At 43.6% G+C, this 25,272-nt stretch overlaps 5 protein-coding genes across 16 annotated transcripts in view; all 5 read left to right on the forward strand.

Annotated features, from left to right (window-relative positions):
• LOC131104068 (nck-associated protein 5-like) overlaps positions 1 to 3,171 on the forward strand; it is a 70,316-nt gene extending 67,145 nt beyond the window's left edge. For all 6 annotated transcript variants that reach the window (XM_058050818.1, XM_058050813.1, XM_058050811.1 and 3 more), the window contains one exon: positions 365 to 3,171. In XM_058050818.1, the coding sequence (XP_057906801.1) occupies positions 365 to 616 (252 nt within the window). In that variant the 3' untranslated portion in view covers positions 617 to 3,171. The remainder of the gene's footprint in view (positions 1 to 364) is intronic.
• Positions 3,172 to 4,475: 1,304 nt separating this feature from the next.
• Positions 4,476 to 10,204, forward strand: LOC131104479 (ly6/PLAUR domain-containing protein 1-like). The gene is made up of 3 exons (XM_058051708.1): positions 4,476 to 4,662; positions 6,440 to 6,574; positions 8,211 to 10,204. The coding sequence occupies exons 1-3, from the start codon at positions 4,614 to 4,616 to the stop codon at positions 8,435 to 8,437; spliced, it is 411 nt and encodes a 136-aa protein (XP_057907691.1). The 5' UTR covers positions 4,476 to 4,613; the 3' UTR covers positions 8,438 to 10,204.
• A 2,160-nt stretch (positions 10,205 to 12,364) lies between these two features.
• LOC131104207 (actin-related protein 3) lies at positions 12,365 to 17,690 on the forward strand. Its single transcript, XM_058051146.1, has 12 exons — positions 12,365 to 12,562; positions 12,940 to 12,995; positions 14,060 to 14,184; positions 14,256 to 14,366; positions 14,456 to 14,551; positions 14,628 to 14,735; positions 14,833 to 14,976; positions 15,873 to 16,046; positions 16,104 to 16,196; positions 16,278 to 16,403; positions 16,788 to 16,871; positions 17,015 to 17,690. The coding sequence occupies exons 1-12, from the start codon at positions 12,519 to 12,521 to the stop codon at positions 17,108 to 17,110; spliced, it is 1,257 nt and encodes a 418-aa protein (XP_057907129.1). The 5' UTR covers positions 12,365 to 12,518; the 3' UTR covers positions 17,111 to 17,690.
• Positions 17,691 to 18,374: 684 nt separating this feature from the next.
• Positions 18,375 to 20,787, forward strand: LOC131104711 (transmembrane protein 182-like). Its single transcript, XM_058052199.1, is given in 5 exon segments — positions 18,375 to 18,595; positions 18,650 to 18,735; positions 18,814 to 18,924; positions 18,996 to 19,133; positions 20,513 to 20,787. Coding segments are annotated over 5 exon segments (831 nt in total).
• Positions 20,788 to 22,147: 1,360 nt separating this feature from the next.
• LOC131104872 (uncharacterized) overlaps positions 22,148 to 25,272 on the forward strand; it is a 72,584-nt gene continuing 69,459 nt past the window's right edge. For 6 of the 7 annotated variants that reach the window (XR_009119841.1, XR_009119842.1, XM_058052509.1 and 3 more), the window contains exons 1-2: positions 22,148 to 22,496; positions 23,823 to 23,948. Coding sequence is in view for 5 of the 7 variants with exons in the window: in XM_058052509.1 (XP_057908492.1) it covers positions 22,414 to 22,496; positions 23,823 to 23,948 (209 nt within the window). In the remaining 2 variants the exon portion in view is untranslated. The remainder of the gene's footprint in view (positions 22,497 to 23,822; positions 23,949 to 25,272) is intronic. The other variant, XM_058052511.1, reaches the window with a different exon arrangement.

Here is a 25,272-nt window from a genome sequence, read left to right on the forward strand (position 1 = left end):
CTAATAGTCCACCTGGAATTATTGTATCTATAAAAGTGTCATGCAACCTGCTATTTGTGCTTGTGTCCCTTTTTTCAGGAGCAGACCACAAATTGTTAAAAAAGCTACTAAACCATCAAAAGGTTGGCTCAAGCCATGATGCCAGGTTGTATGTTAAGTTTCAATGAAATACTTTGGAAAGAAAGGGCGGGCCGTATTTAAACACTTGGTGGGCCAGATGTGGCCCCCGGGCCGTAGCTTGCCCACCCCTGGCCTAACCGATCACTCAATTAATTGAAACAAGAAGCTTTTTTGATTTTATGATATCGGACGCCCCTTTGTTCTCTCACTCAGTCCGAGGATGTTAATGTTTGCATATTTGCAGATGGAGGTTTCGCTGGAGAAAACAGTCGTTGGCGCCAACAAGCCGGGCTCCCTGGAAGACGCCATGGAGTCCCTCAGCAATCTCAGTCGCAGCAGCATCCGGAAAGAGGCCGCTGCTGACGGCGGAAGGCCTGACGCGGTGGTGTGCGAGCCGTCCTCCAGCAAAGCTCGGGCTGATCCAACGGGCTCCCTCAGCGACTCGCTTTACGACAGCTTCTCGTCCTGCACCAGCCAGGGCTCCAATGACGTGTGACGGGATTATTTGTGATTATTTGGATGTCCGAGGGTTGGATTTACTGACTGCCCCGCGGCCTTGAAGAATCACGTTTGATTTGGGGGTGACTGCAGGCCTGCCTCCCGCCTATCCGTGAAGAGCTCAACAAAAAGCACTTAGAGGAGGGCAGCTCACACCAGGACGAATGTAGTTTGATGGTAGAGACACACCAATCGTTGCAACTGGCGGAGACCTGTTGTGTTTGCACTGTACAGTTCGGGGGGGCGGTGACCATACTTGTGGTTTCTTTGGATCCTCCAAGAAGTGTAGCCTGCTATTACATGTAGTCTGGAATGATACATTGGAACCCACGACACATTGAAAAAGTGGCCGCTTAAGGACGGTCAACCACTGTTGTCGCCATCTATTTCGATACAGTATGTCCCCAGGGGTGATTTCCATGACATCATGTAGCATTGTCAACTTCCTCCTTATCGCTAAGCACTGGAAGTGACAGCAGCAACAAAAAGATTGCCTTAGTCACTTAACATGAGCTTCCTGTTCAGTGCCAAGTAAGCTTCCAAATAAAATCATGGCAGTATTACGTAACCTAGGTTCTACACCTAAATGTGGTGCTTTGTTCGCGATTGCTAGCCACCAGAAGAAGGATTTGCCTGTGTACGGAAGCTTTACTGTCGTTTGAGTCAAAAACATACAACAAAATGAACCCAGCAGCTGTTTTAGATAAGACTATCAAACAAAAAATGACGCAGCACGAGTCCACGCTTCAATGCGGTCAATGCGGCTGGCCAACTCTTCTCTCTTGAGCTAGGTTCAAGCACCAGGCAAACACCCCTGCCCCCATAGAAGCCACCCCTGAATCCCAGTTGGGAACCATACACAAGTTAGTGGGTTAGTTTTGTCAATAACCGCCGGTGGTGACATTAGTCAGCCGGTTGATGAGATGTCAAGATAAGCGGATTCCACTCTTCACTTATCTCATTTTTTGTTTTTTTTTCGAAAATCCATCCCAGAAACATGCGACACAAGGCGGGGCAACGTTTGCTTTTACTGGCTAGCGTGTCATTTTGTTCATCCTTCAACAACTAAATACATGACGTCCCAACCCTCCCGACCCTCACCTTTGGTCACAAGCTTTGGGTCGTGGTCACCGTGACCAAAAGGACTAGATCGTGGGCACAAGTGGCCAAAATGGGTTTACTCTGTATAACGTGAGAAGCACTGCTCCTCTGGTCGTTCAGCCATTTGGTTAGGATGCCTCCCTGGGGAGGGCACGTCCAAACGGGAGGAGTCCTTGGGGAAAACCTCGAACCCGTTGGAGAGGCTATATCTGTCAACTGGTCAGCTGGCCTGGGAACGCCTCAGGAGGTGGATGAAGCAGCCGAGGAGAGGGAAGCTTCTCGTCTTAGACTGCTGCCATCACAACCCCATGTCAGATGAGAGGGAGAAGACGGATGGATGGATGGATGGATGGATGGGTGGGTGGATGGATGGGTGGATGGAAGAACGAATGGATGGATAGATGGATGGATGGGTGGATGGTGGAAGAATCAATGGATGTATGGATGGATGGATGGATGGAAGGGTGGATGGATGGATGGAAGAATGAATGTGAATGAATGGATGGATGGATGGATAGATGGATGGATGCATGGATGGATGATGGATGGATGGATGGATGTATGGATGGATGGAAGAATGGATGGATGGATGGATGGATGGAAGAATGAATGTGAATGAATGGATGGATGGATGGATGGATGGATGGATGGATAGATTGATGGATGCATGGATGGATGATGGATGGATGGATGGAAGAATGGATGAATGGATGGATGATGGATGGATGTCGTCTTTCTGTTGACGTTGAAGTTATTCTTTCCATATTAAAGTCCACTTGATCAGACTGTGGGTAGCTCAGGGAACAAACTGAACTCAAGTAGATTGTACCATAAAATAGTGACTGGTGTAATTGTTTCTTTTCCCCCGATGCAAAATGGTCTCCTGCGGCAAACCTGAAGCAAACCTCACTTCTCCTCCCATACGTATATGATTTTGTAAATAAAATGCGGTGTAAGCTACGATCAGATGGCCATCGCTGATTGATATATGCAAAACAATACACACAAAAATGTTCCTTTTAAGTAAGCTTTTGAAAATGGCTTGTAAAGTGGGGATTCTTGTTCTAATAGAAATCTTTATTTTGATGAGAAAAAGAGTTAAAATATGTTTTATTTGAAAAGGTGACGTATGCGGAGCCTGAGCAAGCTGGTGCTAATCAACACAGCCGACTGTGCGTCTCGATTTTTCTATGAAACTGTTTATAGTGTATGAATAGAATGCGGAGAGTGTGTGTATTTTTGGAGATGTCCAGTATTTATACCCATGTTTTTGTACTGTCAAGAGTATCGTGTCATGTTTCACCTCTCTCCTTAAAACGGTTACCAACAGTGTTACTTTGGTAAATACTATTAATTATTATAATTATTCCTGCGTGCAATCTTGTCTGTTACACTAATGCTCTATTTTATGTAACCATTTCTTAAATAAAAATGAGAAATATTTCCTGTTTAGCCAAGTGTGAGTGTGATGGTCTGCCCTCGTGCACGCTCAGAAGGACTTTGCCTGTAATCAGTTTCCTCCTAACAATCTGTCAGCAGGAGTCAGCCAAGACTCGCAGGGAGTTCCAAGAAAGCAGTCCCATGATGCTTCATTACAGACGCCATTAGTTTATCTCCACCATAATCGGCCTCATATCCTGCATTGGCGTGGCGCTGCAACTGGACGCTCATGCATGAGTAAGCTTCTTAGGTATTTTACCGAGGTTTAAAGATCACTGAGCTATCCAGAATATTACGCTGGCTGGGGCCGGGATAAGAACATAGGTTCCTTGCATAGGTTCCTTGCTGGAAATCAGTACTTAAAACTTTCTCCATCTTGCTAATAAGTGGAGTACATCCTCTGGTGTAGCCATCGTACGATCATGAGGTCTTCTACGAACCGTGGATAGCCATACCATCTCCCTTCTCTTCTTTGCAACTCACATCTCCTTTCGAGTTTGTTGATGATTGCATTGGTCTCCGCCCTGATGCATGACAGAAGTCGTAGGAAGCGGACAGCAGTCCTGTACCTCTGTAAGCAACGAGTAAGGCTAACATGGCACGTGGCTGCTTTGTTAGCTCTCTGGTTGCCATGTTGTTTTCACCTGTAATTGCAGAACACACAAGCGAAACCTTCCCAAGCCAATCTGAAACTAAGTGGAGCCATTCGGTGCTACTTATTGATTGAATAATCAATGCAGTAGGACACACCTGGGCAGCAAAGCACACCTTCCGATACTTCCAAGGCAAAACTTGGAACCAACACCATTATGAACAGTATCTTATTTTTAGGCCAGTATTGATCCTTAATATACAATAATCCCTAGTTTATTGTGGTTAATCTGTTGATGATAATGATAACAAAGTAGATAGTAGAAAAATATACAAAGTAGCATAAAAACAGAAGAGTGCAGAAGAGGAGCAATGCACGGTAATTGATATTTTGCAATATATTGTCACATATTTTTTTCAGTCAACTTAAAAGTCATGTTAAAATATCATCTCGTCTCGTAGACCAAATCTCGTCTCGTGACACCCCCCACAATGTCTTTAAATGCATTTTCTCAGTGCCTTATATTTGTATTTTAGGTAATTAAGCTGCTTGAAAATGCACTATGTATTATTTTAATATGATTATTTCATCTACATTATTCGGGGGCGTGTCCCAGTGGTGCTGAGAAGCGACTATGCCCCCCCCTGCAGCAAACCTCCGTCCCGTTTGCTGCTCCTCCTCCGGTTCTCATTAAGGTGCCGGGCTCGTCGCGCACGCACACTGGAGGCAAACACTTCCTTCTCCCCGCTCGGAGGATGCTGACGAGCGCGCGCGTTTCTGCGCTCCTTTCGCGGCGCTGCCACCCGCGGGCAGACGTCTGAAGCACTTCCACCCGGTCGTCGGATGCTTCCCACCGGGAGACATGAGTCTCCTCGTTGTGGCGACTTTGTTGGGACTCTCGGTGCTCGCAGGTGGGTGCGCATGGCAACACAGCCCCGCTAGTGATGAGGTGCGAGACGTGCGTGTGTTCCAATGTATTGAAATGTAACGTGCTACACTTTCATTGATAAGACAGCAAATGGGAGTAAACTTTACGGCAACGTGAGGAATTGGGAATCTTTTTGCGCTATTTTGGTCAGGAGGATTACGCACGGCTCAAGCCATTTAGGATGACTTTATTCCTTAATGTTGTCAAACAGAGTGATAGGACTTTCTCCACTACCTTTGGAATAATGTCATTGTTTCCTTTCTACTGCCTCACTTGAAAGCAAAGTGCTTTATTCGTCTTATCAGTCCTCAATTCCCCTGCTGGATAATGGAATAGCCTGCTATCTGTTAATGCTGATAAGCTTCATTTCGCCTCCCAGCATGACAGAGTCCCTCTGGGGGGGCTGTTTGCGTCCATAATCTGATAGCAACAGACTGATGGCTTGGTTTTTCTGGTGGCTGGTCGTAGTGTCACAAATGAATAGCTGCCCCCTTTCCCGTGATTGCAAGTCAGGATGTTGGACTTGAATCCTGCGTTTATCATTTCGTCACATCAGGTCCCAATAGGAGATGGTCAATGTTGGCGTTAAAGTCTGTGTGGATCCACCGCCATTGTCACCTGCACCAAAGCTAAAATACACGACATTGACAGGAACTATTAAACAGGCCAAGCAAGGCCGTTTTGTGCCAGGGGTGGGTGCTCTGACATCACCATTTATACTGCGGTAGACATCAGTTGTTTTTGTTTTAGATCAACACTTCCTGACATCCCTGTTTGCATTGTAAACCAAACTTTACCGACCTTAAGAAAGCAGGCCGTTAAAGGCGCGACTGACTTATTTTTACGGCCTTCCCTCGCCTCCTGGACACGTCATTATGTGCTCGCCGTCCTTCGCCCAGTTCTGCGCCGCCCTCCAGCTAGAGGTGATGTCAAGCTGGCACTGCAGCAGGGAGACGGCTCCATTAGTCTTGTTTGGAGCGGCTGTGCTCTCAAAAGACAAACCTTCCAATGGCCTTTGGAAACTTTCAGAAGTGAGAGGCGGCGTAAACAAGCCGGCAAAGACGTGAGTCAGGTTGAGGCGAATGGTGGGGTGAGGGTGCGCGGCTAATGGCTACCATCAGCACTCATCCCACACTCACGTGGACTCATCGCTATTGTGACACGTAACCCTCACATTCTGCGAAATTGCAGCATTAGAGAGGTAAGAGTAGAGCAGGAAGTCATTTGCTTGTCTTTTCACACGCAGCGGTGTTGTTGTGCATGCTAACATCACACACAACCTGGCTGACCTCGGTCAGGTAATCCCCAGCATGCCGAGGTCCACCACAGCCATGAAGGACATGAAACTATTGTAGAGCAGGAGACGTGACTGCTGTTCGACTGTCCGACACACAGCTGCAGATATCTGCTGCAGAGGAGAATGCCTGAAAGAGAGAACCAAAGTTTAATATTCTGAGTTTGTCCTTTTTCTTGCAAATTTTATTTTTAGAATGTGCTGAAGGGGAAAAAAAGCAGCCGCATGCCATAATGGCCCCCGGGCCACATTTTGGACACCCTTGGCATAAACGTTCAATCACTTCTTACACAATATGTCTTGTTAAAAAACACTGACAACTAAACACACTCCTCTAATGACGTAATGTAAACCCAGTTTATTGTAGGCAAGCTGGAGTACCACACTCGCCCATCGGGAATCTACCACCTCTGGTCCAACGGCGCCGGCAGTAATGGGAGTGTTTTGTCTTTCCACTTGGCTGTAGGAGACGCCCTTCAGATCCAGTGCTACCAGTGCGAGGAGATGAAGCACAACGACTGCTCCACGCCCGAGTATATTGTCAACTGCACCGTCAATGTGCAGGACATGTGCCAGAAGGAGGTGCTGGTCAGATCTGATGGTGAGTGCCAATCTCTGCCAGGCTTTTTCCTAGTTCCTCTGTGCTACATTCAACACCTCTTAGACGGAAATATGGTATGACACAGAGGTGACTACACCCCTACAGGATGCTTTTTCACGTTTCTGACCTATAAATGTAGTTAGAATGTTAGAATTATCGTGTGAAATGACTCAAAGTTTCAGATCATGAGGTTTGGGATGGCTCGCTTTCAGAGAGTTTTTTGCGTCCCCCCATTTTTGCATTTTAATCTTCTTGTAAATTTCTTCTTGCAATTATGGCTTTATTCCCATCATATTTTGACTTTATTCATGTAATATTATGACTTTTTATTCTCATAATATTACAACTTTTGTTTCAAAAGTTTTTTTTTTTTACCTATTTCAACTCTCCGCTACAAAAATGACATTATATAATATTACAAATTTATTCTTGTAAAATTTCAACTTTTTTGTTGTTAGAATCAGACTGTTTTTCTTGTAATATTTTGACTTTATTTTCATAAAATTCCAGCTCTTTTTGTTTCGTTTCTGCTGTTGCTGTTTTGATTTTTTTTCCCAACTATATCGGCTTTTTACTTAGACTTTCTCTTCTTGTACTGCAGTCACATAATATTCAGACATTACTTCTGCAACCGGATGTTTTGAAAAGTCAAAAATATGTTTTTCTCATAAAATTATTTATTGATTTTCTTTAATATTTTTATTATAATGATTATTTTATATATTTTTATTATGTTGTTATATGTATTATTTTCTGCAATATTATATATCAATTGCTATTAACATGACATTATTTTTCATCATAATATTATTTTTTCAACTTCTTTTCACTTTATTAAGGTAATATTGCTGCAAAATTACTGCTTTTTGTTTCTTTTTTATGTGCCACAGGCCACAAATGGCCCCCGCGCCGCACTTTGGACACCGTTGGTGTATAGAGTTGGTTGGCATGAGGTGCCATGACACATGACTGTAATGGGCCCTATAATAGGTTTCAGAAAGGAGTGTCCCCACTTGTCTTGGCAGTGGTTAGACATGAACCATGAATGGTTGGACACGAACCATGAATGGTTGGACACGAACCATTAATGGTTAGCCATGAACCATGAATGGTTAGCCATGAACCATGAATGGTTTAGACATGAACCATGAATGGTTAGCCATGAACCATTAATGGTTAGACACAAACCATGAATAGTTAGACACAAACTATGAATGGTTAGCCATGAACCATGAATGGTTTAGACACAAACCATTAATGGTTAGACACGAACCATGAATAGTTAGACACGAACAATGAATGGTTAGCCATGAACCATGAATGGTTAGCCATGAACCACGAATGGTTAGCCATGAACCATGACTGGTTAGCCATGAACCATGAATGGTTAACCATGAACCATGAATGGTTATCATGAACCATGAATGGTTTAGATATGAACCATTAAGGGTTAGCCATGAACCATTAATGGTTAGCCATGAACCATGAATGGTTTAGACATGAACCATAAAGGGTTAGACAATAAATATCCAATGTTTTTCAAACTTTTACGACTTTGTGTCAAGGGGCCCCGCAGAGGAAGTGGCACTAGTCCAAAAGGCGAAAATTCATCTTCACACTTGTCCATCCTTTGTAGGGATTCATTACCGGAAGTCATGCGCGTCCTCCGGGGCGTGTCTCATCGCCTCCTCTGGCTACCAGCAGTTCTGCACCGGGAGGCTGAACTCCGTCTGCATTTACTGCTGCAACACACCGCTCTGCAACGGTCCCAGGAAAAAGCGGCCTGTTCCCTCTGCGGCCAGGCCCCACCCACAGACGAGTGTCGTTCTTGCCCTCCTCACGCCGTTGCTGTCTCTGATATAGACGCCTCATCTCCTGCTCTCCACATGTTGTTTGGTCTCAACCAGTTGGAAGAGAGTGGACGTTTTTTGGAGCAAAGCACCCTTTCTTGACTACTTTCTGCTCTTGTACCGGAAGCGCAACACCTTTTGTGGGGGGTCTGTGGGGTTTTGGTCTGCTCATTCCAGTACAGTAGATCCCCGCTTCACACAGGGGTGATCTAGGACCGCCACCAGTAATTGATACGCCCATAAAAAAGTCTATTTTAGACACACGGTTGGCTCCTCCCCCTCCAAAACCTCCTTTGCTTGACATTGGCGTTGTCCCAGGATTTGGGATTTGCAATAGAAGGGACTGTTGTACCTGTTGGATTAGATTCAGATCCAGAAGCCCCGCCTTCTCTCTTCAACGTCAGAGCCCATAATGACCTCCCCATGCTTGATTGAAATGGCCGGCGGTTGATATTCCACCGACCATTATCAGTTTCTCTAGTATTTCAAATCGGGGCTGGGGGCATGACAGGACGTAATGAGGAACACTGCTTGACAACAACTTAATCAATAAAAATAGATGTGATGTGACACGTATCAGTATCTGTTGATCGGAAGGTGAGAGTTGGTCAATATCTGTTATCGGCAAAAAAGCCAATATCGAACATCCCGAATATATTTCAGGAACAAAAATGCATGGTTATATCAGTGAAAAAGAATATGATTAGGATGTTTTGTTTCCTCTATTTAACTGAGAGGTGTCACCCCGCTCAAATGAGGCTGAACTGCGAGAGCAAGTTCATCATGGCCGCCACCACGAACTAGAAATGTCAGGTTTGTAAATTTACCATCCGCTTTGAAAAAGGGAAGTATTCCTAGTATCCATTACTCGTAATTTTCACTATTTGTTGGTGGTCCCGGACTGTAAGCTCAGCGAAAAGCAGATCTTCCAAATGATCTCGTCCGTGGGGCCTCCACCTCCATTCATAAAGACATACAGTAAACATGTCAAATAGGACCTGGTTTAGCACATATTTATGAGTTATTAGCAAGTTATGGTGAATGAGATGTGTTTAAAGTGGAAAAATGCAAATAACACATTTATGATGAAAACTCAGAGAGAGGGCATTGAAAGCTGAGTGTGGGGGGGGGGGCACTGATACCCTAGGCCTTAATAGCTGCTTCTATCAGTTGTTGTGTCAGCGTAATAACTTTTTTCACAAACGTTCATCATCTTCATCATCACGTGCTCATGCAGAACTGACAACGAGACACTGGAAAAGCATTAAGAGGACTCACTGCTACCTTGCAGTCAACGAGTGGCGAGAACATAAGGACCATAAGCACAAACCAACTCTCACTTGAGAGCTGCTTCAGGGTGTAATTAGAAAGATTAGTGCATGATGCCATGTTGTGATGCCATGTTGCATAACACAGCGGGATCTCTTGATGTCGACGCCGCGTGATGACGTATACTGACGTCCCCACAGACTGGCTGTCGACATAAACGGACCCATTTCCACTGCATTACACAGTAAATGCTTTCCACGACTCCGTCATACGCTGTCTGTGTTCCCTCAGTATGTTGGCTAATAAATCCTTCATGTTATGATATAATAAGTCAAAGTGTTGTGCTGATATGGGATGGAAATAAATATTGCATTGACTCGGCACCGAGTGTTTTATGGCATTTGCATGCCACTTCTTAATTACCACTTCCAGGGGTAAGTCATGAATCTACCAGAAGAAAGTCAGAAGGAAAACGTTGGACTATGAGGACAAATACATTCATTTATGAGAAAAAAATGGACATGTACCAGAATAAATGTTCAAATTTCAAATATTGCCTTTGTCATAATTTCCTCAGTAACTTCTCATTACTTCCTCATCAGTTCTTCGTTTGTTCTTCTGCAACTACTGTACTCATTAGTTGCTCATTAGTTCTTCAGTAACTACTCTAAATGTATGTGGCTTAGTCATTACCTCCTCATGGGTTCTTTATTAGTTCCTCTGTAACCACTCTAATCATTGGTTCTTCAGTAACTACTCTAAATGTATGTGCCTTAGCCATTACCTCCTTGTGGGTTCTTTATTAGTTCCTTTGTAACCACTCTAATCATTAGTTCTTCAGTAACTACTCTAAATGTATGTGCCTTAGTCATTACCTCCCCATGGGTTATTTATTAGTTCCTCTGTAACCACTCTAATCATTAGTTCTTCAGTAACTACTCTAAATGTATGTGGCTTAGTCATTACCTCCCCGTTGGTTCTTTATTAGTTCCTATGTAACCACTCTAATCATTAGTTCTTCAGTAACTACTCTAAATGTATGTGCCTTAGTCATTACCTCCCAGTTGGTTCTTTATTAGTTCTTCTGTAACCACTCTAATCATTAGTTCTTCAGTAACTACTCTAAATGTATGTGCCTTTGTCATTACCTCCTCATGGGTTCTTTATTAGCTTTTCTGTAACCACTCTAATCATTACTTCTTCAGCAACAACTCTAAATGTACATGTCTTAGTCATAACCTCCTCATGGGTTCTTTATTAGTTCCTCTGTAACCACTCTAATCATTAGTTCTTCAGTAACTACTCTAAATGTACGTGCCTTAGTCATTACCTCCTTATGGGTTCTTTATTAGTTCCTCTGTAACCACTCTAATCATTATTTATTCAGTACGAACTCTAAATGTATGTGCCTTAGACATTACCTCCTCATGAGTTCTTCTGTAACTACTGCAAATTTGAGTGCCTTAGTCATTCGTTCCTCATCAGTACTCCATGAGTTCCTCTGTGACTACTGTATTTTTGTGTACCTTTTTGTAAAGGGAGAGCAAAATATTCAAGATAAAGTTAGTTTTTTAAAAGCAAACTTGAAATTTGTTAGCATAAAAAGTAATAATATTATGGGAATAACGTCAAAATATTATGGGATTAAAATCATCATTATGAGAAGAAAATTGAATAGTTGGAAAAAAACAAAGGACAGTAAAAATGGGATAAAAGAGTGAAGAAAGATCTTAGCATATCGACATGTGTCGCTTTCCAAAGTATCAAAGCATCCCTTGCATCCTTTCATTATTCCCGATGTGGTCCTGGTCGGAATAGGTTTGGACACCCCTGGTTTCCCTCAGTACAGCCGTCCAATGTGTCTCCTTGTGCTGACCTGTTCTCCAGCTGTAACAGGCTGCTGCTTCAACACATTGTCTTTGTGCAGCAGCAAGGGCGGCCATTAAGGCCAAGTGTAGACGAGGAGGTCAGTGCAGGCCATTGCCGACCGCCCACTACACACTTTCAGAGCAAGAACAGCAGATGATTAAAAATAATAAGGTGAACCTAAAGCCCGGCTCTAACGACGTGGGCACAAAGGAGTCACACAAGCGTTATGGTTGAAATAATCCACCAGATTTCTTTCTGGAGGACGGGCAGGGATCCACGTCGTGGTGACTCGAAAATCATCTCTCCACTACACGAGCAGTGTTAAAAGCTACTTAAAGCCTCCACTGTCATCAGTCATCCAGTCCAGTACAAACATACTCATGGGGAGAAATTAATATAAGCTGCATGAGAGCAATGTCAAATATCATGCACCTCAACAAATCGCTGATCACATTCTTCTTCTTAGTGAAGGGGGATTTACTTTTTAAAATAAATTGATTGAGCACTGCTGCCCTCTAGACTTTCCTCTCGTAATTTCAGTTCAGCCCCCCCCCCTCCCCCTTTTTTTAAATCAAGTTTGTTTTTTGTCACAGTTATAAAATATCATTGATGAAGTGGTGGTTCGCCTAAAAGTACTGCTTTACTGTTTTTTGTTAATTGAAATATGTTTTTAGACATGTATATTATCACAGTACCTTGATACATATTATGGTAAATGTGCTCTGCTAAACAAACTGCAATAACAATACCATCCACAGGGGGTCACTGTTTAACCATTTAATGTAGTCTGAGCTCGAGCAAATATCTCGACGTCTCGGAACCCGGAAGCGCTCATCCATCGACAGCGGCTGCTGTTCATTGTGGCTGCGGCGACTCCAATCACCTGCGATCGGCGCATCCATCCATATCGGGCGCCGGGGATATTTCTTTTGTAGTTAGCGAGAAGGCGAACGAGCATGGCTGGTCGACTACCGGCTTGCGTTGTCGACTGTGGCACAGGGTACGTATGGAACATGCTAGCGCTTGTTAGCTGCTTGTTAGCTTGCATGCCAATGTTCCAGCTAACGCCCTGCAGTGGAGCATTTGAACCACAGAGGTGGTTCGCTAGCATGTTTATCCGTATCGCGTTCTCCTTCTGTCATGAGTAAACAGAGGGCGAATGCAATGAATTACACTTTAAACGTGTTCTTATAGCGACACAGTTACGTTTTAATACAGTTTTCTTAAGTTAGCTTCCGCAGCTAATGCTACTTCCTGGTTCAACCTCCATACACAAACCGCAACGTCAACATTATTTTAGCTGCCGCCGCCTTCAAGTCCCAGCAATTTCTGGAAAAGCGGGGTTTTCCACTAAATGTTCATTCCGTTCTTCCGTAGGTACACAAAGCTTGGCTATGCAGGAAACACAGAACCACAGTTCATCATACCGTCATGTAAGTAAATAGAGAGAAGTGCTACAGGAAGTACGGGGGTGTCCAAAATGGAAAGGAGAAAGATAAAGTAAAAAATCACCAGTAGTTTTAGTAAAATAAAGGCAACATATTAAGAGAAAAAAATTTGCAAAAACGTCCTTGTAGTAATAACATTTATTTTAAAGGAAAAAGACCGATAGTTATAATTTGATAGAAAACAAAGTGGTAATTTTTGGAAAATGTGGTCGCAGAAAAAGAATACATATATATATATATATATATATATATATATATATATATATATATATATATATATATATATATATATATATATATATATATATATATATATATATATATATATATATATATATATATTAAAGAATTAATGAAGGTGAAGTCATATTTATATCAGATAAAAACATCAGAGAATCAAACCTGGGTCTTCCTGACCTCCTGACTGTGTGGCCTGAATGTTAACCTTTCTTCCATTGTGCAGCCATGAGAAGAAAATTTACAAGAAGAGAAGAGTTGGAAATTAACATAAAACAAAACCCTGCAGAAATTAAGAAGAAACAGTCACATTTTTCAAGAATAAAATCAAAATATTACGAGCAAAAAACTAAACTAAAATAAAAAAACAACTGTGATGTTGCCAGAGTTAAGTCAAAATATTACAGAAATAAAGTCATATTCTAAGAAGAAGCAAAAAAAAATCACAATTTTCTGAGAATAAACTCCTAATATTTAGAGGGAAATGTCCTTACAAGAGCATAGAGGTTAAATATTACAAAGTTTGAAATATTTTTAAACCATAATGTGAGACACAAACTGAGAATGAATGAAGTTGTACATTTTGGAAAATGAGGTATGATATGAGAATAAACCTACAATATTACGAGAAGGAATTTTGTTGAAATATTTGAAAAAGTAAAAAAAAAGAAAGTGGTCTTTGCATCCTTAAATCTTTTTAACCTGGAGGAAAAAGTTTGGACACCCCTGGTCTTCTGTAGTTATACTATCGCCAGTCTGATGTTGCATTTGAACTAAAGCTGCGAGTTTAATGTCTTTGAACTGATGGCCAGGCATTGCCATCAAAGAGTCAGCAAAGGTTGGCGACCAGGCACAGCGCAGGATGATGAAGGGTGTGGACGATCTGGACTTTTACATCGGGGACGAGGCCATCGATAAACCCTCCTACGCAACAAAGGTGGGACGTCCTTTAGCATCGCGTAACGTGGTAGCGGGCATCACCACTTGTTCCCTTTTATCTTCCCACAGTGGCCAATCCGTCACGGCATCGTGGAAGACTGGGACTTGATGGAGCGCTTCATGGAGCAGGTCATCTTCAAGTATCTGCGGGCAGAACCTGAAGATCACTATTTTCTTTTGGTAGAAGCAACACTTCTTACATTGGGAATGTGTTTGGAGAGTAGAAGGTTGGTTTGTTTTTTGTACCACCTTGTGTTATGTGTCTTCAGACGGAGCCGCCATTGAACACACCAGAAAACAGAGAGTACACAGCAGAGATCATGTTTGAGTCCTTCAACGTCCCCGGTCTCTACATCGCTGTCCAGGTTATTCCCTGAGAAAAGCTCCTGAGTTTGACACTAGTTGCTAGTGATTTCAAGTAATATGAATTGTGGCCACCAGGCTGTCCTGGCGCTCGCAGCCTCCTGGACTTCCCGACAGGTGGGCGAGCGGACACTGACCGGGACAGTGATCGACAGCGGCGACGGCGTCACGCACGTCATCCCAGTGGTGCGCTCGCCGGTCATATGCGTAACTATTTTCTGCTTCCTCCCCGGCCCTTATCGTCTTTCTTGTGTGCCCCCCCCCCCCCCCCCCCCCCCTCCAGGCTGAGGGCTACGTCATCGGCAGCTGTATCAAACACATCCCCATCGCGGGTCGGGACATCACCTACTTCATCCAGCAGCTACTCAGAGAGCGGGAAGTGGGGATACCTCCCGAGCAGTCCCTGGAGACGGCTAAAGCTGTCAAGGTTGGTTTTAAGGGGCGTTTAACACTATGCCATTCATTTCTCCAGGCGTCCACAAGAGGGCAGCACAACTCCAGCCTTTTCCATAAAGTAGGGGTGACCAAACTTGACATTTTGTAAAAGAACAAATGTAGATATGCTAAGATGTTATGTATTTCCAAGAAAAACTGCATCTGAGCTTTCTGCTCATTTTTAGACATAGACATAGACTTTCTTTATTGTCATTGCACAATAACACAGCAGTGAAATTGCCAACGAAATGTCGTTGCCTGGCTCTCGTGTAATAATAAATAATAATGTGGAGAATAAATAGATTACATCAAATATGAACAACAATGTGCAGCGTAATTGTGCAGTGATTTGTACAAATAATTGACCAGTTTTGCTGTTTTTTTTTAATTTTCTTCTTAAATAATCTCCATACATTTTCTCCTCATAATATTTGGACTTCATTCCCAACCTTCTTACTCTTATAATGTTGTAACTCAAAATGTCAACTTTACGCTGAATGCTTAAACTTTTTAAATTTTCATTATTTTTCATTAATTAATTAATTAATTTTTCATTAATTTTCAATGGTTTCCTTTTAAACCATTACTTTATTCTTGTACAAATGACAACTTTGTTAGTTTGTTTTTCAGAATATTCTAACTTAAAAGTAATGTAGATGTTCTTTAATAATTCAGTCTTATGCTCCTAAAATTATGTTATTTTCCCTCACAATAGTCTTATTCAATATATGACTTTTCTCTTAATATTTAGATTTTATTCTTGTGAAATTATTGCAGATTTTTTCTACATTTGAGGGAAAAAAATAGTTTCATTATTGTTATTCTTATTTTTTTGTTCATTTTTAGAATGTTCTCGTGGGCCAATTATAAATGATTGTGTCACTGCAGGAACGCTTCAGCTACGTGTGCCCTGACCTCGTCAAGGAGTTTAACAAGTACGACACGGACGGGTCCAAGTGGATCAAGCAGTACACGGGCGTCAACGCCATCACCAAGAAAGAGTTCCTGATAGATGTCGGCTACGAGCGCTTCTTAGGGCCTGAGATCTTCTTCCACCCGGAGGTGAGAAGCAAGTCCTGTCTCCGATCATATCTGAGGTAACTTTTCCTCTTTGTGCAGTTTGCCAACCCAGATTTCACACAGCCGATCTCGGAGGTGGTCGATGAGGTCATCCAGAACTGCCCTATCGATGTCCGTCGTCCGCTGTACAAGGTACGGGAATGCACCGCAAGCAGGTCGCAAGCATCTGCTTTGGCTGACTTACTTGAGCTTACTTTGTCACCTGTGCCGCAGAACATTGTGCTCTCTGGAGGGTCGACTATGTTCCGAGACTTCGGCAGACGTCTGCAGCGGGATCTTAAGCGGACGGTGGACGCACGGCTGAAGATCAGTGAGGAGCTGAGTGGCGGCAAGTTGAAGGTGAGACGCCACGAAGGAAGTTGTGGAAAATGTGCTGCTTGTTGACTTGTCACAATTTTGCACCGAGATTATTAATATTACTAAATTAATATAGTTCCTGGTTGAGGTTAAAACACCCATTTAGAAGATGATCAAATCTACAAGGTCTAATCTCTAACCATGAAAAGATTCCAATTGGAAGTAAGGAATCCTACTTCACGAAAATTAATGTATCACTGTCAGGCCTGGAGCAAGTTAACTGTGATAAAGGAGGGATTACTGTACTGTTGTGATAGTCAAGCATATGCTGGAGGTGGCTTTCTGGGAAGATGTGATCCCAGTCAGGATGGGTTGAGATTAGCATGCTGGACTTCAAATGTTTTCTCTGGGTTTTGTTCCTTGCAGCCAAAGCCCATTGATGTGCAGGTCATCACGCATCACATGCAGCGCTATGCCGTCTGGTTCGGAGGATCGATGCTGGCGTCCACTGTGAGTATAAAATGGTTTTGCTTGCCAATATTTTCTAGTTTTGAATTCATTAGTTTGAATTATTTTTACATTCCATTTGAATGATTCTAACATTTTATTTCAATGCTTAATATTTGTTCATGTAACAAACTTTGTTTCGGCAGCCTGAGTTCTACCAAGTGTGCCACACCAAGAAAGACTATGAGGAAATCGGGCCAAGCATCTGCCGTCACAACCCTGTGTTCGGGGTGATGTCCTAGGCCAGGCGGAGCTCCAGGGGACCCATCCGCCTTTGGTACTCCCAACAGACCTGTTCATTCGGATCGAGCGGCACCCAACCAAACTGGCAACATCCTCCATCGATGAGAAGGGACACGTGACGACACCAATCAAGTTTCCTGCAAGTAGTTGAATAATGGCTGGTAAATGTTTAGATTTCTGCGTGGCAAGCATCCTTCCACGTTGGCCACCTTCTTACCCCACCAGTCCTTTTTGAACACACTTCAGTCAGCTTCTTGTCTGTCAGGCTTTGCAAATAAAAGATGCGTCGTCTAATGGCTGCACAAAGTTTGGCAAATTCTTTCAGAAGAAGAATACTTCATTCCAGCGTGTTTTACGATGAATTAGTGAAATAAACCAAACGGCAATCTGGAAGAACACCAGCCCACGCCATGCTCTCGTGCACAGTACCGAGTCTGGCTAGAATATTCACTACTTTAACCTTTTAACTCTTTGTCTTGTCTGTGGCATCTTGATCATGAAATCCTGTATGAACGTGCAGTATGACTGTTGTTGAATCTCGGTGTTACTGCCATTCCAATAAATGCTGAGATATTTTGACACATTTCTCTTGACTTTCCACTCAGTATGCCTTGCCAACAGGCAATGTTGGTGCTGAGGATGCTGTGGCCTCCTAATGGTTTTTCACAACATATTCATTCATAAGATAATGGTGGACTACGGCCTATTCGTTAAGCACATTCGATGTATGTCTTTCCTGAATTAAGAATTTTCAAACATAAAAATTGTTAATATACTTAAATATAAGGCATTCAGAAGACGTGGTGGTCTGTCGTGTCCTACATTGGTCGTTAGATGTCTGTAATAGTCCTCTAACGTGGACTACCCCTGGCTGTAACACATGCCATGAACCTGCAATGTCACTTCCTGTCCGCCCCCCACACGAGCATTAGTCTTATGCATGTCCACCATATTGGGTAATACCAGTGTAAAGCTGACTATAGGGGTGTTATGTATATCATGTCAAGAGGACTCTAATGTTAAGAACAGTACAAGGTTGTAAACAGTTTTTCTATGCTCAAACTATGAAAATATTTGATTCTGTCTAATATACTTCCCTTAACGCCATAAATGTTGACTTACTGTATTTTATTTAGTTTCTGCCCACTTTGGGTGGGGCCAGCTCTGTCAGTGCCCCTCCTCTCCTTGAAACTGAGCCCCCCAACACGTGACGTAAGCATTTATTTCCGTCCCTCAATCGGCTGGTCACTCAATCCTATCACCATGCTCCCAAACCAGAAGCATGGAGGTGTGCCGGAGTGCGGGCCTCTGACAGGCAAAGGGAGCTTAAGTGTGCTTCTCTTCTTTGCTTTATTCACCGGAACAGTGGGGGTTCTGTCCACACTCATCTCCTGTGCCACTGACTACTGGCTGTTGGGTGCTGCTGAGCTCTGCGACTCGGGAAGGGGATCAAACATTCCTCAGGTACAGTCCACTCATTGAGAGTCTAGGCCAAGTATTCATCATGCCGCCATGTTCTGACACAAGGATGTTGTGAGGATCTTCCATGAGGGTCTGTTCTGGCGCTGCTCCTTGCCAGCACCGTCTCCTAAGTACTCGGTTTGGGATCTGTGGATCAGTGAGACCCCTTGCACACATTTCCCTTCCGCTGTGTTTGACTCTGATTCCAAGGAATGCTTTCTCCCTGCAGTGAAGCCGCCGCATGTAAAAGGGTGCCATGCTGCCTTCCTCTTCCCATTCCCCCCAAAGGTAGCATTTTGGGCGGAGCCAGGAGATACACCTGCCGAGCCCTATGAGCATCACACCGCTGTTGGTGGGACACCTCAACATTCACGCGTGATGGCACACTCCATTTTCAGAGTACCTAATTTTCACTTTTATTAGTTTTCAGAACCTTCTGGAGCATGTTCCTTATTGGGGGTGTGGTCAGTGTGATCGCTGGTGGGCTCACCGTTGTCTGCGCTGCTCCTCTCACCAATCACAAGCTTTACAAAGTGGGTGGGGTCCTTCTGCTTTGTGGCGGTGAGTATAAACCTACCATTTGCTTGTCTTTGCACTCCAGTGTGAACATGGAGAGGCCGGTTTGGAGAGGCAGAGGCATAGCTGTGCGTCTTCCAGTAACACAACGCCACTGTTTACCTTTTGTTTACAAAGTGCTTACTTTAATGCTGATATTCTGATACTAAATAATACCACACAATTTATTTAGCAATTTGATTTAAAAAAAATCAAATTCCTCAATAGTACATAATAATAATTTCCCAAACAGGTAAAGACATAAACCCGTAAGCTTTTTCAACAGTGGAACATCTACGCTGTACGCTTGGTGTATGAGATGAGTGTTTTCTGGCCAAAATAAACGGCCTATTTTTAGGGAGAAAAACTTACATGGACATCTAAAAGTTAGCATGAACAGATTTTGGTTCTGCGGTGCATTCACAGACCACAGAAAAAAGTGTGAAATCTCAGCGTATGACCTGCCAAAAAATAAATAAGTAAAAAAATAAAATAGAATTTCAGTCATTTTCTACTGCTTATCCTCACAAGAGTTGCGGGGGTGCTGGAGCCTATCCCAGCTGTCTTCGGGCAAGAGGGGGGGTACACTCTGGACTGGTCACCAGCCAATCACAGGGCACATATAGACAAACAACCATTCACACTCACATTCATACCTTTGGACAATTTGGAGTCACCAATTAACCTAGCATGTTTTTGGAATGTGGGAGGAAACCGGAGTACCCGGAGAAAACCCACGCATGGGAGAACATGCAAACTCCACACAGAGATGGCCAAGAGTGGGATTGAACTCGGGTGTTATAGCTGCGAGGTCTGTGCGCTAACCACTAGACTGCCGTGCAGCCCCTAAAATAGAATTTGAAAAAGATATAATGAATTAGGGCGGCACGGCGGTCTGGTGGTTAGTGCGCAGACCTCACAGCTAGGAGACCAGGGTTCGGTCCCCGCCCTCGGCCATCTCTGTGTGGAGTTTGCATGTTCTCCCCGTGCATGCGTGGGTTTTCTCCGGGTACTCCGGTTTCCTCCCACATTCCAAAAACATGCTAGGTTAATTGGCCACTCCAAATTGTCCATAGGTATGAATGCGAGTGTGAATGGTTGTTTGTCTATATGTGCCCTGTGATTGGCTGGCGACCAGTCCAGGCATCCAAAACTTTGCATGAACAAATTTGGGTTAATGATGCATTGAGTACCAAAAAAGTGTGAAATCTCAACGCTTGACAAAAAAACCGTCAGTGACGTGTAAAGACATAAACATGTAAAAATGAACAGCGCTACACGTATGCATGATAAGCTCGTGTTGATGTGGAAATGTGTGATGTCACACATGATCCATATTGGCGCCGCTCCGGCTGCCCTGAGCAACCCTCATCTGTGTCTAACAGGTGCGTGCCTGTTTGCTGTGGTGCTCATGTATCTGATATGGGTCCAGGCGCTGGACACCCTGGAGGAGTATGCCCTTTGGCAGCGTGTCGGCGGCTGCCCGACCTTCCACCTCAGCGTTCAGCACGGGCCGTCCTTCCTCCTGGCGCCCGTGGCCTCTTTCTTCTGCCTGCTGTCTGGCCCGCTCTTCCTTGTGCTCGCACGGAACGCTCGCTCTTTAGTGCGGGACCACAAAGACAAAAGACCAGAACCTGCAGAGCTTGAAACGGACTTGTAACTCTCAGTATTTCACACTCCCAAGCATCGGAAAGTCACAGCAAGATCCTCCCGCACGACCCAATCGTGTAAATGACATCTCGTGCTCACACTCACCATCTCACTGAGTGTAAAATAAACCAGAGCATCCTTCTGACCTCCATCAGTGAGGATAATTGGAATGCTTCATTTGAAGTTTAAATCTCTTTTTTTTAATCTAACGCTGAGAAGCGCTCCTCCTTTATTATAAGTGATGAATGCGATGTGACAGAAGTGCTGAAAAGAAGGCTGTCTAGCTCCAACGTGGACTTGAGAGAGATGCATGGAGATAATAAATGAGGCTGTCAGAATCCATTTCCTGACAGGACGACAACTTTACGCCGCCGCTAGAGAGGGGTGTTGTCTCATAACAACCCCTCATGGCATCCAAGGTAGAGTGGGGCCTTTGGAGTGATAATTAATGAATGCATATTTCATTCTTTCTCATAAAACACAGTTCCATCCGCTTTGGTGTAATTGGAGGGAAGAGGTGGCGCCATGGAAGCTTACAAGCTGATAATTGGGAGAAAAGGCAAGCGGGGCTAGGTGAGGCGTCAGCCAGCATCCTCCACTTCTCCATTTAGGCGAGTGTCATTACACCTGAGCATGTCACAAGCACACGCCGCACTTCAACATCCCTGCCACCCACGCAGCGTGCCTCGTGGCTCCTGAAGGGCGGCGTAGGTCGCCTCTTGTCTCTCCTTTGACATCAGCAAATAAAAACATTTGAAGAAAATACACTTTGAAAGGAAAACTACACAGAACAAATGTAGATATGCTACTGAAACTGCACATAATCCTTATATGAGACTTGAAGACACGGCTTTCTCTTTCCTGTGCGTTGTAAAGAAATAAAAGGAGCAAAAATGCTACTATTCCACCTATACAACCAGCTAATATTCAATGTAGTACCGATGATCTCCAACATGGGGTGAATGGCGCTATTGAGCTCTTAGGCACACGTGGTGTGCGATACCACTGATTTCGTTTGCGATTGTAACATTAAGGGTGATATCGGCGATACCGTTCCGATAGGGATTCTCAAATGAATGTACTATGTGTGGTAAATGTTTAAACGTTGTGTATTTCGTAGCATGGAGAAAGTTTTAATGAAAAAAGTTTTATTTAAAAAAAGTTTTTTTTAATCTTAAATGTATTGAGATTAGCTAAGATAATATACAACAGGACAAAAATCATATAAAATATGTGAAAATAGTATTTTAAACAATTAAATAAAAAAAGTAAAATTAAACCATGAAAATTAATACTTAATTACTATACGATACGAATGAAAACTTTATTCACAAATTATCCATTTACAATGGCCTATCCTTCAATCCCCGTCATGGAGGGCCGAGACACTCCAGGTTTTCTTCCCAAAGCTGCTGATTAGAATGATGAACCCTCCTTTGGTTTGAGGGAAGCAGCTCATCAATGAAATCACCTGCTCGAGAAAGAAAGAAAACCTGCAGTGCTTCGGCCTCTGTCGACACATGTGCTTTAACAGACAAACCTTATCGCAAATAACTGAATTATCAAAAGTATCGACATTTTGATTTGAGAGTCGTTTATTCATAGCGATATTTCAGTATCGATCCGCACATCGTGGATGACGGGACACCTGGATTCCTCCTCTCAGTGCAGTGACGTGTGGAAACTTTGTGTCCTATACGCAAATATTGCCCTTTTCAGGTATAACTTGCCTCATCTAAGTAGTTTGCTTCACGGCTGTGTCACTCAAAGTACGTGTGCATGTTGAGTTCACGAGGTTAAATGCATGACGAGTAACGAGCTAATGCTAATGCATTAATGCTAATGCTAACTGCACTGTCGCCTATAGTAGTACCAAGGACACTAGAGTTAAAATCAGGACCACGCCTCGCATGTAACTTCCGTATTGCACGGTACGCGGACTTGGCCGCCATGATGGTGAGCACAATCCGGAAACATCGCATTGTAAACATACCCTGGTACACTGCACAACCATTAATTACTCTAAATGACGGTCCAAAAGACCAGATTTGTTATTTGTCATGTTGCCGAAAAACCTAAAGACAGTTATATGTCACAAGAATTTAGCAGATTGATAACACTGGTCAATAATAACTCTGCAAATGAAGGAAAGTGTTTCTGTCATTGTGCTGCTGGGGTTTTATTGACATCCACATGTAGGTCACTAGTGACTGTCTGTTGCTGTAAATGTGTTCCAGTGCAAGGGAGCTGGGTGTGGGGTGCACGGGAAGTGATGCCGGGGCTTCAGAGTTGAGTTTGGGCTACTCTCATTTGGCGAGGGACGACTGTTCTCCAGTTGCTACAACATCACATGAAAACAAAAGACTCAAAAGCAGGTTTCACTCTACAACAGCCAAATATCATTAACATCGATGCCATAGAAACAGACTGAATTCTTTCAAAACCAAAATTAACAGAGGATCCCAAACCTGTCACCCCTTCCCTTCGTCTGTGAATCTTTTTTTTCTTCTCTTAAAAAGCGTGTCAGGACTAATTTGCAGAGAAAATAGCACAGATGTGAGGATGCCATCGCATCTCATGGCAGGGTCTCAATGAGCTAACCGGCTTTAGCAGAAAGAATCCCAACCATTGAGAGGAGAATTAGTCAGACGGGATTCGAGCTCGTACATCATCGCATCAGGGCCGCCCTGCTAAATCTCAAATCTATTTCTGACACTGGTATTAATTATCAGACTAAAGCTGCTCTTGCATATTGATTCATCAGGCTGCACGCTTGCATTATCTCCTATTAGTGCAAAAGAAGGGGAGATTAAACGGTGCCTTCAGGCGTCCCATGAGACTCTTCAACCATGCCAGACGCTACAGTGACAAGCCAAGTCCTTTGTGTTTGTGTGCATCTCTTCACCGTGCACCTTTAAGCCCTAAATTTGATTATTTTGTGGAGTGTTTTTTTTTTCAATTAGCCCCCAAATCTGCTATGTGCACTTTTTTTAACATTAGGTAAAATCGCCGTTTTTTTCTAGTGTTTGACTTCTCTCTTGGCAGTTTTAGATGGGATGTCTTCACTTTCAAGCCGTCTGAGAGGTGTCACCCCAACCCTACCCACCCCCGTCCAGAGGCTGAGACTTCCACGCCGGCCCTCCTGTTTGCAGATCCTTTCAGGAAGTGGAGGTACATTTATGTCGTAGCTGCAACCGCCGGCTGCATAATGAAATGGCCAACAGTGTGACACCCATTTCACACATGGCTGACATCTGTGATTGGGAAACATATGTTTATATTGATGTCTAATTATGAGCCCTGGGGTCCAAAGTTGCTGGGAATGAGTCTGCTGCAGTTGGACAGACAAAGACGGCTTGTGCATCAACACCTGGGTGATGCTCTCTATCAGCTCCTTAATTATTCCACTAGCATCCAAGATCCTGTCAAATGGAAAACTTGTTGCGAGATGACATTTTTTTGTGTCACCTTTACCGCCTCTGCAGGTGTGATGTAGTTTTTTACATGAGGTGCGAATGTTGAAGTCACGGTGGAAGTCGGGTGTTGAGAAATGTCAGGAGGAGGAGCATGGATGGAAACAAGCATAACAAGTTTGAGTGGCGAATGGGAGAAAATGATAAAAGTGAGAGGAGGAGGAGGGGATGTTGGATGGTGACGAAGGTGAAGATGGATGAAATGAGCCCAAATTTTCTATGCCAATCTCACTGTCGCTGCTGCAGGTGCCATTCCACTAAAGCAATGGCCGCTCGCCAATGTCATTAGTCTCTAAGCCCCAGGTGAATTGGCCACAGTTCCACATGATTAACCCAGATAATTGTGTGTTGATAGCGAGCGTGGTCGATGGAATACAATTTTCAGGCCCAGATTCCTGAGAAAACAGCAACAGAGTTGGCGGCGAGGCATGGATGAAGGCCTCCTATCGAGAGATTCAAGGTGGATGGAGGCTACATGCCTTCTCTTAGGGTGCATTCCCACTTGGACCACTTCAGACCTAAAGTCCAGCACCTGCATGCTCTGATCCGTGCTCAACTTCTTTCTCCTCTGGTCTGTCATGATTGGAAGAGGTGGTCATGCACACGCAGTACCAGAGCCAACATTTGTTTATTGGGGGCCAAAGTGAGACCATTACCCACATAGGGGTGGCAATAAGATACCTGAATTTTCGAGATGATCATCACTCAAAATTAGAGAAATAACAATAATCCACATAGGCAATAAAATTGCATGGAAACTGCTCAGGCTGGGGGATGGGGGGTTAGGGGGGGTGTCTCATGACCAAGTACAGGGCAGTACATATGGCCTTAATTACAGAACGTACTTAGGTTTTAGCAAGGGCACGCTCCATTGTCCTCTAAATGCCCTGTGTGGCCATCAGCCAGCGTCCAATAAAACACCCGAGAAGTGGCGAGCCCTCATTACAAGAAAAGCTGCTGGATAAAATCCCACATTTCCATCTTTTCAGCCTTGGTTTAAGTCTAATGTTGCTTTCCCACTT

The sequence above is a fragment of the Doryrhamphus excisus genome, chromosome 16 (genome assembly GCF_030265055.1).
Source record: "Doryrhamphus excisus isolate RoL2022-K1 chromosome 16, RoL_Dexc_1.0, whole genome shotgun sequence".
In the NCBI taxonomy this organism is placed as follows: domain Eukaryota; kingdom Metazoa; phylum Chordata; class Actinopteri; order Syngnathiformes; family Syngnathidae; genus Doryrhamphus; species Doryrhamphus excisus.